Source organism: Strix uralensis, chromosome 3 (assembly GCF_047716275.1).
Source record: "Strix uralensis isolate ZFMK-TIS-50842 chromosome 3, bStrUra1, whole genome shotgun sequence".
NCBI classification, from domain to species: Eukaryota; Metazoa; Chordata; class Aves; order Strigiformes; family Strigidae; genus Strix; species Strix uralensis.
In genome coordinates, this window is record NC_133974.1 from 6086756 (window position 1) to 6108513 (window position 21758).

Below are 21758 nucleotides of genomic sequence, written 5' to 3' on the forward strand. Positions count from 1 at the left end.
AAGTGCCAGTATTTTTCCTGCTTATGCATATTTTAAAATGTAAAATCTGGGAGAGATACAGCTACGGAAGGAATTTTGATTCCAGTACCCAGTGCCTGAAATGGTTTCTTCTGTCTATATCCCTGCAGATCGAAACCAAATACAATAAATGCTGGTGTCCTTTTAAAAAGTCTGCATGTTTACAGCAAGCATATAATTTTCCATGATTAAGGACGCCAACAAAAATAAGAGTGATGATAAAAAGAAAAGTTTAATCATATATTTCAAGAAGCACAGATGGAACATCAGAAAACTTCCCCCCCTCATTTAATACACTGCATTGTACACATTACTTTTAGTCCTTTACACACAGATTAATTCCAGAAAACAGAAGTGTAAGCAGGTAAAAGAAAAAAGCAATTTATGAATGAAAGTAATATTTGATGCACAAAGTTCACTTTTACAGTATTTTGGTTGCAAAGAGATATTTTTCTGTTTATTTAAAATATATATTTTTTAAAAGTTTTCAAAAGCAGGTCCAGGAAAGCAGGGCAACAAAACCACTTATAAATGACCACAAGAGCATATAGTGGGAGTAAAAATTAAGACCTCACATACTAAGCACAGAAGAGGAGGACGGCTGCACTATATAAAAGTAATACGTTGCTGATCTCCTCTCAATCCACTGAGTGCTCTGTCTTAATTTGAGGTTTAAGTTAGATTTCAAGCCTGGGCTAAGAGTGGCTGAAGCAGACCCCAGGGCCGAGGGGTACCACAGGGACATGGGCAGTACATGCCGGTAGATCCCACTGACGGGCTGAAGTCATGAGGCCTTTACTCTGGTCAAGCATCATCGTGGTTAGCTCTATATTTGTACAGTTTTTATGGGAAGAAATGAATGTGTTTGTGAGGCCAGCAAAGGCTGGAGGAGCAGGGGATGGGAAGAAGCATAGAGGGAGGGACTGAGATTTAAAAAATAAATCTGAAAACAAACAACATGAACTAAAATATAAAAAAGGCAAAAAAGAGCCCGTTTCTTCTTTAACCAAATCCAACAGTAACACTGCCTTTGTCAACAACAGAGACAACATCTGCTTCCTGCAGCAAACGCTGAGCAAGTACATAATGTTAAGCCTTTGCCTAGAACCACTGAGACAGACACAGTTATTTAAATACTTTAGGATGTATTTTTCTAAACAGGGGCCCAATCCAGAGCCAAATCACTACAAAGGCTTTCCTTGATTTCAGAGAGTGATGGCTCAAGCCTTAGGAGATGTAAATATTGAGAATTTGGGGCTGACCACTTAGCCTATCCTTGGCTAAGACAAGTCTCTAACTGGTAAAGGACAGTTCACCTGATCTTTTTTCTGAATATGTTTGGATCTGAACTTGCTACTACTCATCAAAATGCCCCTCACTGGATTAAACTGGGTTACACTGTCTGAACACTTAAAAATCAGATGTGAGGAATCAGTGGAAAATAGTGGAAAGTAGTGGAAAACAGTTTTTCTTTTTGTAAAAATCACAAGGAAAACCTATATAACCTTTACATAACCTATATAAACCTATATAACCCAGTCTATCTCCGGTCTCTTTCTGCACCATCCTGCTTTACAAAAAAACATCTCTAGGAGAACATACAGACTTTCAAACACTTAAATAAAAATTACATCGCATTTCAGGAAGAGGCTGACAGCAGCAAGTCCCCTGCAAACTTCAGCATTGTCTGATCTGCATTCTTGTCCACCTACACCCTATCCCAAACATCCTGCCATTAATTAGCTAAATGTTCCAGCTAGTAAACAAGAATAACGATTGAGGGGGCTGGAAAAAGAGACAGAGTCAGCCAGCAGATAGTCACAACAAACCAGCCCACTCACTGGTACACGGAGACATTGGAGGTTGTATTTTTTTTCCTTCCATGAAGGGGAAAAGAAAATCACCTTAATATAACACTGTCTTTCCTGTTGCTGCAGCCACATCCATATTAGCAGGCAAGAAAAGTCATCCCGTTTCTGCGGTAGGCACTCTGTCAAAGAAAGAGAAAATCTGTAATGAATTATCACATCAACTTAAACAAGGGAAGAAGGCAGAGAGAAAGGCAAGGCTTTCTTCCTGTTTTGTAGACTATTCTGGCTGCAATCTAATAGTGTGCTTAATCTGAACATTTCTGGTGGGGAAGCTATAAGCAACCACTTTGTCTATTAAAAAATCAGTGTGGTTAACAAGTGGTTAGTGACTCTATTTCAGGAGAGCAAGAGATATGCAAAAATGTAACATCCTATTTTGTTAATTGCCTGCAAAATAGATGAGGCCAAAAATACACTATTATGCTGAATCTGTTTGTCCTTTATAAACATGCGTTCTCTGTTCACTATGTTCAGGAATCATTTCTAACCTATCTTAATAGTCTATAAATTACTGAATAATTACAGTTTTCCAAACCTAATTTATAGTCTGAGTCTAAAGCTATGTAAACAGACACCGGTATAATCCCCACCCCCCAAAACCAAATTAATCTTAAAGACCCTCTGGTCAGTACAAAATAATTTGATATCCCATATATTGTAACCTGGGATCAAGTATTTCCAATGGTAAAGAAGCACAAGAGTTAAATAGCATCTGAGAAAAGAATTTTAAAAGATCCTGTGACACTGTCTTACTAAAATACCTTTCATGCATTTTTAACATCTCTTTCTGAATCAATATAGGAAACTATGCCTTTTTACGCCAGGCACACTGGAAACCCTATATTTTAAGGGGATATTCTCAGTTTAAAAATGTATTGCCTTTTTTTTTTTAATATTAATGATATCTTCAAAAAGGAAAGGAGTTTAAATATTTTTGCTTTATTTGGTTCACCTTCAGCAGTCATTGTTTTGAAATGAAAGTATAGTAATTATTTCATTACAGTTAGTGCTTTGTCAGATTTACTTTGTACCTCTTAAATTCAAGCACTTAGGAAGCGCCATATATAACTACCATTTTTAGTGGCTCTACCAATTTCCTAATTAATTTCAGTGGGATCAATTTCTCCTCTCTTAAACTAGAATTAGAAGAGTATCATTAAGAGCAAAGGATAACCTCAAACAACTTTGAATATAAATAGCATTTATACTGAACTGTAAGGAAATAGTTTCAAAAACATCAAGCATGTATTCAGAGAGACATTTACAGACACTGAATATGCAAAAGGAAATATGTACAAGATGTTCATTACAGCATCCTTTACATTAACACCATACTTCAATATAGAAATCTAGCAGCATATGGCATTAAAGTCAAAGAGCAGAATATTAGCTCTGGGATATATAGCCAGTCATCAGACATGACAGTATCACCGCAAACAAAACGAAAAATAAATCCAAAGACTCTATACCCAAACATGAAATGCACAAAAACAGACTAGCCAATAATTTTGAAAGGATCCAATATACTCCCACAACCACAAGCAGCAAATCCAAGGGAGTTTGGATCTGCAGCTTGCCCAAACCATTATGGCTGGCATTTTGAAGTTGATGCAAAAGTAATGTTTTTAGCTTCTTGACCCTGATATTTTTACAGAGCTTTATAACACAAGTGACAACCTTTAACACATAAACAAAAAATATTCAGGGCTATTGTGCAGTTTGCTTGAAGATAAATGAACCCAAGTATAAAGTTGGATCCACATGAAAGATAAAAGGTTGAATTTTGCAAAAGGAATTTTGGTTGCAAAGCAAAGTTGGGCTTGGCTGGGCTCACCTGGGAAATAATGAAGTTTAACATTTTCCAACATGGGCAATATTATATGGTTAGTTATATCCCTGAAAAGGTCATTTTAGAAGCAAGTTTCAGTGGAGAGAGGATAACACCTTCAGAAAGTTGGACACACCCACCAGTCTATATTTAGCAATATATTATAACTAGGGTGGCTATAGTTAGGACTGAGAACTATTTCCTACTTAACTCCCTGTTTCACATACTTTAAACTTTCTGAAACATTTGCCCTTGGGCTGAAATTTCCTCTGCTTTAATCTCTGCCTGAAGTTCAATTTCTTTGGAAAGGACCAACAAAATTCCTTAAACTATTTTGAAGTTCAGCAATAATGAAAACAACACATTTTTCCTTCCCAAGCCAGAGAAAGTGATTCTGATATATGCATATTTTATTACGGAATTTAGCTGTAAATTGAAGCATTTTACCCAGAAACAATCTGTACCTTCAACCCCAGTTTAAAGGTAACTGTTTTGAAAATCAGTATTTCAGAGGAGGGAGTTTGTTTCATCCCATTCCATAACAAGATAATGCTTCATTCTTATTTTGATACATTACTGATAATAAAGGTTAACCTCTGAAATGCTTTTATGCATAGCAAAACTCTTTTACAGTCATCCCATAGTTCTGAATTATACCATATATCTTTAAGATACACGCAGCTGAATTTGTGATATTAAAAGACTTATCTTTACATGCCAAGAATTGTTAAGAGAAACAGCAAGATGTTTTTTATAAAATGTGCATGTGTATGTGCCCTTGCAAGAGAGAGTTTATATGTACGTGGCACTCATTTAATGTGGTTTGATATCATGTAAAGGGTTTGTATGACACTTCTGGGTGCTTTATGCCACTTTGGCAGTACCCATTCTATTTTTTTAAAAAATATAATTATTTGGCTCAGAATTACAGATAAAGATGATGCAGACCATTGATGTGGGATTAAAATGGCAAGCCATAGCTGTATCCATTTTGCTGGATACGTTTTGCTATAGCCCAGTGTCAGGAGATAACATAAACCCATGGTCCCTCCTGGAGCCTTTCTTGGAAAAGTGTCTACTGCATCCAAATTTTTTGTGTGCTTTCTCTCAAAATTTACTGTCTACCAGCCTGTGCTTTGATTTTTCCTGTTGTGGGTTGACTCTCTGCCATGGTTGGAGGTCTGTCAGCCTGTTACTGTACCCGCTATGTGCGCGGGTGGTCAAGGGACCACCTTTTAGACATGGGAAATCACCTAGCTTGGCACAAATCACACAGTTCACCTTCCCAGAATGGATTCCACGCTCTGAAAAGTTGATATAACCTTATTTGGCCAATCTGGCTCTCACAGAAACTCTTCTTGCTCCTTGTTATCATATGACAAGATTTTACATCCACTTCTCTGACCTCAATAAAGGTGAAAGGACAGATAGCTGTTATCCACAACCAGAAGCTAAGCAGGCTGGACCAAAGTGAAAGCAGAAACACGACCTTCATCTTACCCAGCCCACTCTTGCCACTTGCTCCCATTTAGGGGAGAGGCATGATGATTTTGCTGCTTAGTCCCCTACTTCTCTGTCCTGACCCCAGCCCATCTAGGCACCATGGGAAGAACCTTCTCATGGCTTCTCAGGCATCCTCTATTTGCCTATAGTACAGGAGTCTTACCTTGAAAATGTTTATCCTTCAAGCATATTGGATTCTGATATAAAGGTCTGTGGCAATGCTATCATTATTCAATAAATGAAGGTAGGTTTTTTTCCAACAGTCTCATAGGAGGTACAATGAAGCAGAGACGATGAGCAGTGTTCACTGCTCTCAGTCACCTAAATTCAAGATCATGCTTTGCCCTTAGTTTTGTGAAAGAAAGGAAAACTAACAGCTTAAAAACACAACCTGGAACAAGAGGTCTTGGTCAAGTAACTCCCCAAATTTCACGAAAAATCATCCGTTTTCTACTCTCTTTTTTAGTCCCATGTCTCTCCTGTAGTGGTAGCCTGAAGTAGCGCATTATGAAGAACCACAAAGAATGTCTCCATGAAGAGGGCAGCAAAACTCCTGTCCCCACAGTAGATCACACAAAATGAAACAGTTTACTGAAGAGTTCACAGGACCAATTTAGGGGCAGATAATCATGTCGTTATTAACAGAAGATATATTTAAGCTGTGATTTACAGAAACAAGTCCCAGCCAAACCTGAAGATGTGAGAACTCCTCAATTAGGTAATGTATCAGATTAGAAAACTAAGACTTCTGAACAGGCACCTTAGCTAGAAATTGTTTCCAGTTAACAATTTACACTAGTGCATAATTTCACAGCTGTAGCACGATGAGAAAGAATAATTTTGGCAAGAGAAAGAAGCAGCTGTGATCCTTGAGTGGGCTGATGCTTAATTCTTATTTGGGATAAAATTTGTAAAGTCTAGGATAAAACATCTCCAGTGGGCATACTAGACCCTAAAGTTTATTGGGCCAAATCCTCCAGTTCTGCTTACATTAAAGTTAAGGCACAATGTCATACCACAGGTCTGTTGTATCACTTAAAGATGAAAAATCCTGAATTATAGGTCCTGTATAAGCAAGTTACAGAACAGCATTTTTAAAACTTCTTTCTTGGTGTCCTCTTGTATGTGTGTGGGCAAATGGTTTAATTACAATGCATAAAGTGGAATGGCAGACAGAGACATCATAATCAAAGAGCAAGTCCTGGCTGAACTTCATTAGCAAACATAAATACAAATAGGCACATCTTGTTTGTGACATGCCACGGTCCTTTCCTCCTTTGGTAATTTTACTCTATTCTCTGATATTTGCATAAATGTAAATCAAACCATATGACTTCAACAGACTTATGATAGGGGAATCATATGCAAAACTTTTTTTCATTAAGTAATTCTCTTCATGCAGTCTTACAATGTTACTGTGAAAATCAGGGAGAATTGGATCTCAGACAGTGAAAGCCTTTATTTAAGAACAGTGGAGGGAGCCCTGCCCTTTAAATAAGAGACATTTTTGGATCAGACACTGGCTGGCAGGATGGAAAAAAGGATGTAGCATTAACTTTCATTCCATTCCAAATAACCTGGAACCCATAAACCACAAAGATTCTCTAATTTTAAATCTGCTCCTTTTCTCCCTGTGTCTTCTTTCCATTTTATTTGGGGAATGTTAACTTTGAAATTTCATTAACCCGCCATAATATCAAACAAGTCATCCTGGAGAGATTCATAGCTCTTTGTACATAAAAATATGTACATTAAAACCCCTGTGCTCAAAAGGTTACTCCTCTAATTTTTCCCAGCCTGCATAGACAAACCACATGCAAAGAAGTGTCAGCTTATTTAGAGATTAAAATAATAATTAGTTTAGGAGGCAAAGTATAAGCAACATTGTTTAAAAAAGAAAATCCATATGTTGTTTAGAATTAGTTGCTTCTGTTTAAGTTTAAATAAATTTGTGTGGGTATAAACTCTCCTTATTAAAAGTGCATACATGTTACAAAAGAAATATAATGGATAATTCTCTCTCCAATTTAAAACAATAGCACTGAAGGCTCTAATTCTACAAACCCGTCTTTAATCAGTAGCCAAAGCACAGATGTCTGATATTACTCAGAGGGCGAGGGAAAATTTTATGTATATAATGTCTAGTACATGGTCAATAATGAATAACAAATCCCAAATATATATCTATGAACACCCAAGTTTAGTAGATCATGAACTTGTACAATGGTCTGGATGATCCGCTCTGCTGTATTCATGAAATCTCACAAATTTCATTTATGATGGGGCTAGACTGATGTGCTGAAAGCTACAGCATTGACTTATCCATACAATAATGGTCCCTCTCAAAGCACAACTACATTTGTGCTGAAGATAGCCCCCAAGAAATCACAGTTAGGTGTAACAAACACCTACAAAACAACTTTGTTTCTCAGGTCTGTTCCCCGGGTCTTCAGCCATCCAGTGAGATACCAGAGACAGCAGTGGCTTCCACACCATGAGTACCTGCCCTCCAGGAAGGGGGCCAGATCACCAGCACACTTTTATGTAGGTGGGCACAAATATCACGCACTGATAAAATTATGCTTCAGTAAACCACCCTTCAACAGCTTGTAAGAAAATGCTTTCCAGAAAAGTCAGTTCTGGGCTTTGGTTTACCTTTTATCTGCCAATGGTGTAAACTTCTTCAATAATCACATAAAACCGTGTTGCTGTGTCCAGGAACAGGATATATCCAGGATATATCATCCAAGTCTGTTAAAGAGCATAGTCTAGATCTCAACTACCCAACTATTTATTGCTGCTCTCTGCTACTGGGAATAACGACATTCCCAAGGCTGATGGAAATGTAGGATCTCTGAAAAACAAGGACCAAATGTATTTATCAGACACTCCATGCAGTACCAACAGTGGAAGGAGAACAGAATGTAGGGCTTGTACTGCAATCCTTCAGCTCATTTGGCCAAATTTGTGATGCTGCAGTTGACTAGCAAACACTGTTCTCAGGGCTGGGCTGGTATTATAAGAAAGAAAAACAAGGCAAAAGGATCATGGCTTCTGTTGAAGCAAGAACTGGGGTGTGGGAGTGGGGTACCAATGTCTGCCAAAAGAAAAAAAGAACAAAATTGGTAGGGAGAGAGATCATTTTAAGTTTCTCAGAGGGTACTGTAAACAGTGGAGAACGAAGGAAAAAATGGAACTATAAAACAATACTTGGCAGCCAGCTTTGCAAAACAAACATATTTTTGCAAAGTTCTTCCCATCACTGCCACCAACTTTAATAGGCTTTATTTGTCTGAGAGCAAGAAACCCTTTTTAATTGTCAGAGAAAAGGCGATGCTGCTCAGCACACTGATAGAAATTCCTCTTCTGAGCCCTACTTCAACCGCACGCTGCTCTCTGTTCACAGTCAGAGAGAGGAATTCCTTCCCCCAGGCTGCAAAACCTGTAGCTGGGCTCCATCACCACCCTTTCCTGGACTGAGGGAGCAGGCTGCTTCTCCTGTGGAGCAAGCCGAAATCCAGCAAGTTATTACTGCTGTGGGTCTAATGGCCCATAACTGTCTGCCCATGACATGCTACTGGCGAAGGACACAGGAGGTTTCCAAGAGGCACCAGACAGGTGAACATGACCTGTTAGATCCCAGTGTAATTGGGAAAGTTTAATCCCCCCAACCGCAATGGAAATGCAGTGGTTCCTGAGTATCCCTGATCTCCTCGTGAGCATCACAATTAGTTCACTAATAATTTTACCACCTTACGTCAAACTGGTCAAAACACTTTTGAGTTGCTCAGAGGCCAACGTCTCCTCTTCTGATGTGTCTCAACTTGCTGCTTTAGCTGTACAGCAGCAATAATATGTGCCAGCAACTTTATTACATCTGAGAATGAAGTTAAAGCTGGAACCCTTGAGACATACAAAGAAAAGACTAGGTATGGTTAGATACTGAAACCTCTAGCTTATGACTCAGGGCACTGCACAGTCACAACACTCCCATGTGAAAATATACCACTAAATAATAAAAGAATCTTTCAACCTGAGAGTAATTCAGCATGAAATAACCTGGATGGCTCCCTCTCTCCAAGGGTGGCTTTTCTTGACTTTTTAAGGTTTCCTTCTACTCCTGTAGAAGCTCAGGGATTTTTTCTGTAGGAAGTGACAGAAGAGGTTAAATTCCCCCTCCATGTCACTACTGCTCATGAGCTCAGCATATGATTTTTAGCGAATTTATTTGGAAACAATATGGTGTGGTACAGTCGTCTGAGTACAAGGGCAGGAGCCAGGGCTGGGCTCTGCTCCCAGCTCTGACACTTACTTGCTGTGTGGCCTCAGACAAACCACTTAATGTCTCTGTGTTTCAAGTTCCCCTGCCTTTGAAACAGAAATACTATCACTCACTGAAAACCTTTTTGAGGATTGCTTGATTATAGAGCTAATACACGGCGTTTTGAAAACACTGTGTGTCTTTCCATAATTATTATTTTCATTACATTATACCTTCCATTGTAATGGTTAAAATACCAGATGTACAGAAATGAATGCTGAAATTGGCAGTTATTGGATAGGTGGAGCGGGTAGCACTTCGAAATACATTAAATTATTTAGACAAAACAAGACAGTACACCAACATTTTTTTCTTAAAACTGTTGAAACTATAATGAAAAGGAGCATCTAATGACATTTTGCAACATACTTCTCTTCCCCCACCCCCTGAAAACATCCTATGAATGCTCTGTGCAGAGGGCATAGCACCTCTATTCTGCCTTTTGATTCAACGAAGCATTTCACCGGGGAAATGAGAACCCAACCAACAACATAGAGCAGAGAGTCAGTCTGTAAACAGAGAAATTTTCTCAGGCTCCGAGGCCCTTTGCTGGTGGCGGCGTTCGGGTGCGGCCACTTCTAGCCTTGCTCCTTACTGACTGATGCACTCTGTCTGCAGCAGGGCGCCTGCTCACCGGAGCGGTGGGAGGTAAGAGGAATTAAGGTAATGCATCAGTGGTTGCCAGTGGAGGAGATGGGAATAAAAAAAAAAGGAAAAAAAAAAAAAAAGCAAAAGAAATATACTATTTCAATCAAAGTCTGAAATTTGTAGAAGTGGTTTTGGTCTCAATATAGAAAAAATATTTATCCAAGAAACTCCTACTCGGGTGCGAACATCCTACTTCTAGTGGGATTTTGTTTGGCAAAGTGCTGTGAAAGAGTGGAAGCTAATACAGAGCATGTCTATAAACAAATATATTTATTTAGTACAGATTGACACATTCACTAGAGTATTTCAGTGATTACACGTGTAAAACTATTTCCTATAGTGGTTTCCTTTTGTGATTCTGCTAATTTATTCAATCCACCCCATTTTCATGCATTGAATGTTACGAGCCATTTCAGCCACCCAGACTGAAATGCGTGTTTGGAGACTACATGCCTGTTTTTTCATTTCATCATCTACACATAATTATTTGGTGATATTAGGAATTTGAGCTCAAATGGAAGCCAACCAACATTTTAATAGCTTAAAAATCATACAAAATGAAGTCTGCCCTGAGGTTAATGAATGGGAGCCAAATCTTGAGGCTCTCGCTTAGTTTTTACTCACTCCTTATTCAGGCAAAAGTTGAATCAATTGTAGTTAGACTGATTAAAAACAGAAGAACATATATTTGGACCTTTCTCTCAGGTAAAACTGAATAAATTACCTAGGATTAGGCTGCAGAATGGCATCCAATCGATCTTTCACATGTATTTCTGTAACACACTGGAGAAAAAATCCAAGTGCTCAGGCAGTTTAACCAGTTAAAACAATACTTTAGCAGCAGAATAAATTATTATACACTACCAGGTTTTATGACATTTATATTACAAATAGCCCTGAATCAAAATACATTTTCTGGTCCCTCCTGAACTTCTGAAGGCCAGGATCAAATCCAAACTTAAAAAATGGTCCATTAAGTATGAAAGCCAAATGCCCTTATCGTTCAAATCAAAGCTCCATCCCTAATTTGAACTTTAATCCAGGCATATATTGATACTGTTATTTGATTTTTGATGACGGGAAGCATTTATAATTTAGGCAATTAAAGGTTATTGTTTAATTATATACAGGATGTCCTACTCCTTATACAAAGAATGCAATGTGCCTATAAAAAACATAAAGCAGAGCAGTTAATTCCATTGCACAGTTAACACTTTACTTGTTATTGGTGATAATTGCAGAAAGATGCTCCTTCCTTAAGTAACAACCCATTTTAGTTTTGGCCAGCCTTGTCAAAGTAATGATGCATTTACCCCATTCAAGTCAGATCTAAGCATGAGGATGTGGAAAAGAAAGCAGTATGAAGAACACAGATTTCTTCAGTATATGCAAAGTGAATAAGAGAAAGAAAAAAAATTGGCAACAGGAATGATCTGGTCATCTGTGAACAATACCAGATCCCCCGACTTGGTCTGTGTGACAGTGGCCCTGCTCCCTATATCCTGACAGCCTGCAATTAGGATCTCAGGGCTGAGACATGCTGAGCATATGAAGAGCTCGACTGTGGGTGGCTTCATTTGTAAATGAGCAAGTGGGGGTACGTAAAGAGGGCGGTCTCCTCCGGATCACCACTCATGCTGCAGGGACTGGTCCTGCTGCCTCAGGACCTGGGTCTCTCCCCAGAAGTTCCAAACAGCATCTACCTGCAGAACAGACAGACTCCTTCATGCATTTATACAGGGGACTAACGAGCACTAATAGTGCTAATGGGACATTGGCCAACATATGAAGACTGCTCAAAGTCTTGCAGGCTCCTGTGTGAGGCAGCCTGTACAGAAAAGAGCCTTTGTTGCACCTTCAAAGAGCTTCAAAGAGCAAGTTATGAGCTGCAAGGATGTACCAAGAAACTTGGGATCCCAAGGAAGGACAGGCTTTTTTTTTTTACATTGTACTTTTTAAATGACATTATATCCATGTTCATATGTTGGAAAAGCTCGTTTACAAGAAAGATGGACTTCTAGTCTCCCCAAAGTGTGGCTCAAGTTATGTATAATCTTTCCAAATGTCTTTCTGTCCATCCATTCCTTACCTGCCTAATGTCTTGGCAAAATCGGCCATCCCAGAGACATCGGATGGTTGCTGAGAATAGCAGAATTCCAAGATGTCCTTCCTAGAATTGACTAAAACTTCCTTTCGGTCATTTCCGATTGATTGGTCTGTGTAAGGGGCAATAATATTTACTTTGGGGAGAAAATGAAATAACTAGGCAGACTCTGAACTTTCATACTATACTCCCTCTCCATAGACCCACTTATGCACATTACTTGCTATGGCACACTTTACTTAAATGAAACTTATTTTGAAATGCTAGGACAGAGCAATGCCATTAACAATACCTCAATGGTCTGACCCATCACATCAAACACTCTCTTCTTCAATACCACATCTCATCTTTTTCTTTTTTATCTAGTTTTACAGAAGACATACATTCATATGCACATCTATAAAACTGATACTTGTCTGAAAACAAACTGACCAGGCCATGAGATTCTTCTGGCTGATTGCCATTGTTCAGTCATTAAATATAGGCTTACGAATAGGGAGATGGATTACCCGCTTGTAACTCCATCAAGGGCTTTTCATGATATCGCAGCCCATATTTTTTTAATAACATTGAGGAATATTTAAATCCTGTAGGAAAGTTTTTTCATAAGTACTTCTTTGATGTTAGAACATTTTGATTTGTGTGCATGCTGACACCAGAACAGCTCGATTACTGCATGTTCATTTATCAAAGAGCGCGGGGTCGATCCTGTTCGGGTGTGCAATTATTGCATCAAATGCATAACATGAGCTAATCATGCTGACAGCAACACCCCCACTTCCGATGGCTGGAAATACAAGAACAGTAAATAATTACTGTAAATGAAGAGTTAGTTAGGTCTCATTAAATGTTATTGTTACTAAAGCAATAAAAGAGTTTATATTTAAAAAAGCAGAGAGGTGGTAGGGGAGTTACTGAGCCCCAGAACTAGAACACATTGCAGTTCCTGGTCTTAAAGCTAATGGGACCCAGTGGATCCAGACTTCAGCAAAGAGAGAGAGTGTTGTCTCACTCCCATTATTTATTGTAATGGTGTAACTCCCTTTTTCTTTGTTTCTCCTCTTCCCCCCAGCAGAATGGCTGCTGGTAAAATGGGAATGTCAAATCCAGGTTTTCGGCTCTCCAGTAGCTCTGAATTTCCTGGCTTTTGTGGACTGAAATCAGACCCTTAACGTCGCTTATGTGCATTTTGTTTTGGATAATTGACATTAATTTTTAGGTTGCATCACTGACATCAATCAGCGCTGTTCTCAGAGGACTAGAGTTAAGGGGCCACAATAAAAGGGCATGATATTGTTTCTTTTGTTTTATTTTTGGAGCACTTTGACTACACTATACTTTTCCAGTTGATGTTACATTCTTTTTGTGTGAGACAGTGTAAAACATTACTGCTCGTCTCATTTAAAAGAATACTTTGGTATTACGGTAAACGGCTTTGGAGGCTGGGACATTCAACCCTGGTAAAAATTCAAGTTGATACCTTTTGTCTATGTAACACTTTGAAGAAACTATGAAACAGCAACACATTTCTTTAGAGAGAGCTATGTTGCCCGTTACAGATGTTTTCCATATGGTAAGTGGAAGGTTGGCCCCTTCCCCCTCCACTCATCAGTGTTCTCACATCGTAGAAGGCATCTACAAAGACAACACGGCTGTAAGTGATATTGCACAGAAGCCTCCATCAGCACGTACTGTAAATGAACAAGATGATTTTCATTGTACAGGGCAGGAATACACACTATTGTAGCCCACTTACGGTGAGGATTTTGACTCTTCAGCTTCCCATTTATCAGTGTACTGCATAAATACTCTGGGGTAAGTGGTCAAGAGAAGCCAGACTATGCTTCAGATGTTAAAATGATGAAATGGAGAAAAAATATTAAATTAGTAGAGATTAATGCAGATTACCATGCTGCATCAGCTGGTGGGTTCAACACCTTCTCACTCAAATCTTTATGGGTGGGAAGGAAAATTCTCTCTCACAGCAGATCATGATTTTAAGGGGAGAAGAATCTGAGGAACCTCAGTGGGGTTAAGACCTATTTTTTAGACATTAGTACACAGCCATATATACAGGATCACAGGTACATCTTTATAACAGACAGCATTTGGGTGAAGAATTGATCTGTTACCTCATATTTTGTGTTGCTCCTATCAATAGATAATAACAGCTATAATTAAAATGGACTTAAAAGCACAGCTGGACTTCTAAGAGAACAGAGTTGGATTTCCAAATGTTCAGCACCTGCAAAGGGAATCACTTCTTCAAAAGATAGAACTCCAAAGACCAATTTTGTCATGCTTACATTCTGGTTCAAAAGAGTTCATCACCCTAGGTGTACTGAGGATGTTTTGTCCTTTCATAAATCCTGATACCTTTTTTGGATGCTGGAGCTATTCTAACACTTGAGTCTTGAATGCAGGTGTGACTTTCCAAAAGTTCAATGTGTAATGGAGACATTTCCTCATTTCAACCACTCCTATCCCAAAACACGTAATTATCTTATCTCAAAAGTAGTAGAATTCAGAATAAAAAAGAATGCAAACAAACATGGACTTTGTGTTCAAAGACAATAATCCTTTCTGCCTATTTCCCTACACTTTTGATTTTAGACAAGGCACGGAACCATCTATGTTAATCTATATTTAATTTGTAACTGTACCATTATGTTTCTTTATGCTAGCCAATATTTTTAACATATATAGATACTAGTTTGTATATTTTGCCATTAGTTATTATATATTATTGCATAATAGTAATATAATCTCTAACATTTCCACTAAATAAACTCTAATGTTGAGATTTTGAAAGCCAAGTAGTGATTTTAGCTATTTCAATCCTGGTCATTTCACCAGGAGCTATGTGGCTAAAACTTTAAGTAGGCTTAGAAATAAACCTTAAATAATATCTACTTAAACTTTTCTTCTTTCTTCTTTGCTTTTTCCTTCTTATTTCCTTGTCAGTTTTCTAAAATGTGCAACACCATTGACTCATTTCTTAGAATCTACAAAATGTTCCCCGATAACCTGAAATATTTTCATTTTCTTTCAACATATTTTCCTGTTCACCTTTTTCTGTTCCTCATGACAGCTTTTTTTCCTAACTCTTTATTACCAACTCCATTCTCTTTAACCTTAATTAAATCTCTCCCTCTATTTATCTCTGTCTTTGCCCCTTGGTTGAGTTTATCCAACCCTTGCTTCCCAGCCCACTCACCCATCTTTCTGTAAGTCATTACTGTCACTCACTTTTGCCCAGAATCTCTCTCTCTCTGCTGTTTTTCTTTCCAACCTTATTTCTGCAGGTTCTTGTCTCTTACTGACATCATCCCCTCTGTAAAGAAGTGAAGGGCTTCTCTGTCTTGATATAATGCCATCCAAAACTTACTTCATCCTCTTCCAACCAGCTTTTGGCTCTATAAATGCGTTAGCAGTCATTGCAGAAACTACAGAAAACTGGATTTACTGCTTATGATAGTTGTAGGACTGAAGAGTTTTGGCAATACCAAAGGGGGCACTGGGCATGCAAGAGAAATTCAGTGTTTGTGTATAGGTGCAGGAGGATCATAAACACCAATCTGGAGTAGCCAGCAGTTGGCATCCAGGGTGCAGAGCCCTCAAAAGCTTGAGGGAGTTTTCGTACTTCCCACAAGCTTAAGTTCAATCTTGGATATTAAATATAAATGAAGCATGCAGTTTTCTTTTTTTTTTTTTTTTTGGCTGTAATTATTCAGTTCGCTTAAGGAAAAGAAAGCAAGATGGAGGGGGGAAAAAAAAGGGCACATGCCACCTTTGTGTCAGAGAAGCATGTTTGTGCCTAATCAGTTGAAGAAATTGCTCAAAACCACTTCACCTTTGTGGAAATATTTGCCTTGTGAAAGGCTGGGGCTTCTGCTCCAGAAATGGTGGCCCCTAGGTTTGTCCTGCTCCGAGACTGGATGAACTCGCAGCCATCATTTCTAGCAAGCTTCTATTTTCCCTTGATAAATTGGTGTCACTTAATTGCTGTAATATTTCCTCCCTTTGTCTTTAGCTGGACATGAGTCAACAGAAAATGCATGACTAAGTCTTGCATAGCTCTTAGCAAATGCAGAGATATTGTGGAGCAGAGTGTGTTTTGGGGTGATATTTATTCCTCAAGGGGACCTGCTGATGGGGTGATCCTGGTCCTCTGTAGGGGGATGAAATTCATCCATCCCAAAGGAAACAACCTTTTTTTTTGCCACAGGTGTTACAGAAAACAAAGCTTGGGCAAACAATATAAGCAAGTCCACACTGAACAATAAAACATCTTGGTCCTGATCTGGAAGAGAATATAGGAAAGCTGATTCAGCTTTGGCTTTTGAAGCGACCAGCCAGGGTGCCAAATGGAGTGGCGTTTTTGTCTTGTGGGCAAATTTTAATCAGGCACCAGGCAGAGTCAACCAACTAATTACTCACAGGCCACTTGCCCAGTATGAAAAGGGAACAATTTTCAATCTTTGACAGATTGGATTTGAACAGGCAACAGAAGTGAAAGCATCTATTGTCCATTATCCAGTCCAGCCCTGAGACTTCCAATTTCTCAGTTACCATGTAGCCTGTTCAGAAAAGGTTTGTCAAGCAACAGCCTCTCTAAACAAATTACATCAAAATTCCTTACACTATGCCACATATTCAACTTGCCTTTCCAAAAAGAGCCACATAATAAGTTTCTAACAAGGACACTGGTTATTAAAGCACTCTAGATTTTCTAGGTCAAAGAGGTGAAAGGCAAAGTCAAAATAACTGAAATAAAATATTCTATAAATCATGCGTGTTTACTTACAAATACCAAAAAAAACCCGAGATACAAAGAGACCTGCTGCTGTACTAACCAAAATTCAGCTAACTATTTTGAATTACCATCTTCGTGATGAAAGCAAGATTTAAGGCGCCAGAGTTGGCTTTTGGAAATACCCAAACATTTCAAAATCAAACAGAGCTTAGTAGAAGCTGGATCCTTCTTTCTTTTCCCACTCCTTCCTCCAAACTGTATCAGACAGACACAGCAAAGAAATACATTGGTAATGCATATTGTTCCTTTTTGTACAATTAAAGGCCAAAAGGAAATACCTTTTTTTTCACATATACGCTTGCTTAGGTGACCCAGGGATCTAAACTGAGAACTGTAAAATTTCTTAATGCATTTACAATAAGGAAATTTTTTTAAATTGCCATCTGTATCTCCTACTTCCTAGAAACACTAAGATCTGAGATTTCTGAACAGAACACTGTATCATTTCAGTGTATTTTGAGACATGCTTTTTTCACAGTGCTGCATCTTTATATTAGTAGATAGGAAAACGTATTTTTGCTGCTGTTTTCTTCTTTAGGAGACACTCCTTATTTTTCTACTTCTCAAATATGTTCAAACCCATACATACTGTGAAGACTAGAGCAGTGTATAAATTTTTCAAGGAATATGTTTTGTCAAAAATACAGTTAAAAACATCTCCCATTTCCTAATTTTCCAAGTTCTTATCCGTAATTATGATTTTGCAGTGGTTGAGTGAAACTCATTGAGAACGAATGTGTACTTAATTAATAAAATGTTGATTTAAAGAAGAAAAGAAAAAAAACAAGAGGCAGATCGAGGGTCTAAAATGGGTGCAAAAGAACTGCAACGTACCTTCTAATATGGGGTGTGGGACAGCCCAGTACAAGTGATACAGTGAAGTGAGAAGGAAGTGGCTAAGAACAGCAGAGGATGTTCTTGTTCAATAAAGACTCAGAGCAGTCTCTGTTGGTGGGCTCCACGGACCCCCAGATGTAATCCTGCCCCCACCCCACACTTCCTGGCAAAAAAAAGAAAACAGTTGGGGTGGGCTGTGGTACCACTCGCCTTCCTTCTGGGTGAATCCAGAGGAGGAAGGGATCAGGATAAATTATAGGTCCCTGCAAAAGCTCTGTGTGTTTATGATCACGCCATCTGGAAACAGTGATAACTGCACTATTAATGGAGGCGTTACTACAGAAGATCTGCCGTGTCTATTAAAACCAGCCATGCTGTGTGCTGGCTCATGATGCATGTTTGCTCTAATTTCCTCCCTGACATTTCATTCCTAAAGCTGTCAATAACCCGTTAACCTTCCTGGCACTGAAACTCTAAAACAAAGTCCTATTTCAGCTCCGATTTTGAATCTGAACTGTGATAAGCAATAGCAAAGGCTAAGTTTACAATACACAGTTGTCCTAATCTAAATCATACTATATGTGGTAGGGTTTTTTACCTTGCTAACACAAAGCTCTCTGCATCATAAACCAGGATACAACAATGTGATATCCTAAAATTAATTTCTTAATTTGAGGGCAGAATGTTATTTACTGGTAACTGACAGCTCAGTCCTGCAGTTTTCAATGACCAGAAGTGTCCTGTAATCAGGGGAATTGCTCACATTCATACAGTTTAAAGCCAGAAGGGAAAATTAGATCATCTAGTCTGACCTCCTGCGTACCACAGACCACAGAATTTCAGCCCGTTGCCCCTACTTTGGGCCAGTAAGCAGTTTAACAAAAGCACATTTTCCAGAAATTCACTTGACCTCTATTTCAAGTCATCAAGAACTAGACAATGCAGAACTTCACTTGGTAGTTTCTTCGACTGTTAATTTCCTTGTGCCTTATTTCTAACTTGAATTTCTCTGGTACTGCTTTTCTACATAAATACAAGTTATAAGAACAGCAATTATGACTGTCTCCACAATAACGGTAACATTCATGTGAAAAGAACATGTCCAACTGGGATGTTACGAAGCCTTTTTGCCACATGCACAGAAATATGTAAGAACCAGCTGATCCAGATAAGTCCATGACTGGATTTACTAAAATGTCCAAGTCAGGTTCAAAAGGATACATCTAAGGAAGCATTTTAGTTTGGAACAGGGGTGCAGCTTTGAAACAAATCTCCCATTCATCCCCACTTACTGTACATTTGTTTGCACCGTGGCATGATTTCAGAGCACACTAACTGAACTCTTTTTGGATAAAACCAAATCAAAAGATGCACTCCAACCACTAACAGGCATTCAGTCAACAGGGCCAGACTAGACCTAGTGCTAGAGTGAAAATAAACCCCACTGGAATACTCATTGTGTGCATGTCAGGTCAGCACTAAACATTTGTCTTCTACATATCTGCTCCTATCTGTACCACTTTCAAAGTAGTCACAGCCTAATTCCTCCTGACTTTAAATAACCTCATGGAAGCAGCAGCAGAGAACAGAAAACCAGATTTAGCAAATAATTTCAGGAGAACAGTAATGGAAGGAATTAATTTAGTTGAACAATAGCTGGGTATTTATCCATGATCTGAAGAACAACGGCAGTGATCAGAAGGTAATACAGCCAATAGAGTTCCTTTTTTCAGTGGTATCCTTACATTTAGGAAATAACAAATATTGTAGACTAATTCTCCTGGCTCATCCTGAAAAGACCAAGTCAGAAACAAAGGGCTTCTAGGAGAACTGCCAGGAAAAGACAAGGGCATACACTGACACGGAAAAAGGACAACAGATCTGACCTAATAAATAACAGAATTCAAGATTCAGAAATGGCTATTTTGCAAAATTTCAGACACAATTAGGATAGCTGGTTTAATTCTTTGTTTCCAGTCAATGACCTTCAATATACTGTCCAAGGGAAGAACAGGAATACATCTTCAGGATTTACATCTATTTACCCAGTCCAGAGACATAGATCAATTAAGTATTTTATGCTAAAGGAGACTTAAAATGAGACATGCCACACAAGACCACTGAAGAAAGTTGTTTTTTGTGGCTGCCAGACCAGCAATGCCATTCTCAGAAATAAGTGTTTCTGTGTGGGACAGAAACTACCAAGAAATGAGCAGCAAGAAGATGGCTAGATCAGTAGTCACTTAAAAATATTTATTTTTGTGAGGAAACTTCCTGGAGAGTATAAATGTCTATGTCAATGATAAATGTCAGTGATCATGGCAAACCAAGATTTATTACAGAGATCTTTAGGGAAGTGACTGACACAGCTGAAGTAAGAACTATTTCAGTCTTAGTTCACCACGGTTTTCTCCATCTTTCAAACCGTATTTCCTGTAAGTATTCATTTCCAGGATTTGAAAGGCAGAAGAGCTATCAGAGTAGCCAGTGTGACCTCTTCTATATCACAATTCCTAATTATCCCATCTTTTCAGAACACAATAGTAGCATATAACTTATATAAAGGGAAAAACAGTCACTTCAGAAGAGCATAAACCAATCTTTAGTGTTTTCATAAAAAAAAACCCCAAAATCTCCTCTTTTTGCTTCTAACATTTTCAACTTTTCCAAGGATTGATTTATTTTTTATTTCTTTTATTTTGGGGATTTCTCCTTTCTGGGATGAAGAACTAAAGTACTAAAACATTACAAAAACAATAAAAATATTTGTTCCAACTAGGACCAAGTACCAACATAAAACACACAAAAGCTTTGGTCTTAGCCTCCCAGCAAAGGTCTGCCAATCCAAAAGTCTGAAATACACTGCAGAAAAGATCAGAGTTCATGCTGATCTAATCAATGACTTTTTGGGATATCCAAGACTGGAAATAGGTGCTAATTTAAAATGAGATTTTAGGGTTTGGACTGTTTGGGAAGGTAACCAACGTCTACAAGAACTTTTCAAGAGATAAACTTGATCTTTAAATTTCTGATACAACTGAAAGAAAAAGAAATTCCCAACAAAAGAGGGAATCTGGAAAGAATAACAAGGTGATTTTCAAAACCTTGTAAGGTTCCGAGAAATCTCTTTCGTCTTTGACTGGTGATGCTGGATATATGCAAACAGTAATCAGTTCCAGGCCTGCAGTAGCAGTGCTCACTCATAATAGAATAAAATTATAGCTTACATAGGAACTCAGAACTGAGAAAATCTCTGACTATTTGGCAAAGGAAAGTATCAGGAAAGCAGAGGGGTGGAGAGGGAAAGGTTGTAAGGAGTAAGAAAGGAAAATTATACCTTCAGACAAATTACACAATATAGGAGAAAAGAGGGGCAGAAGGACAGCAACAGCAGAAGGATCACAAAGCAAGCTCAAGAATAAACAGACATGGTACAAGTCAAAGAATTTGACAATGGGTATGTTAAAGGGGAACCTAGCCCATATATAATTATCCATGGAGAAATGTCCTTGCCACTGCAGTTAGTTTTCACCAGCATATCAACACATTCTCTGACGGACTGGCACACGTACATGACAGTCTTCAAAATGAAATTCAATATACTCCTGTCCCCACTGGAAACCTCACCTTCTTACCCAGTCCCTGCTAATGTAACCAGTTGGGCCTGGAAAAATGCCGTATTTGATCATCTCCTGTATTACAGCTTTCTTTGTCGATGATGGAAATGAAACCTCAGGCATGATAATACCGAAAGTTAACACACACCATCACTGTTATGCCAGCTCAAACCAGTTACATTTTTCTGACTCTGT

At 38.5% G+C, this 21758-nt stretch overlaps 1 protein-coding gene across 7 annotated transcripts in view; it reads right to left on the bottom strand.

The window, feature by feature from the left end:
• Positions 1-231: 231 nt before the first annotated feature.
• Positions 232-21758, bottom strand: part of SUPT3H (SPT3 homolog, SAGA and STAGA complex component) — a 279545-nt gene continuing 258018 nt past the window's right edge. For all 7 annotated transcript variants that reach the window (XM_074861396.1, XM_074861395.1, XM_074861394.1 and 4 more), the window contains one exon: positions 232-2008. In XM_074861396.1, the coding sequence (XP_074717497.1) occupies positions 1967-2008 (42 nt within the window). In that variant the 3' untranslated portion in view covers positions 232-1966. The remainder of the gene's footprint in view (positions 2009-21758) is intronic.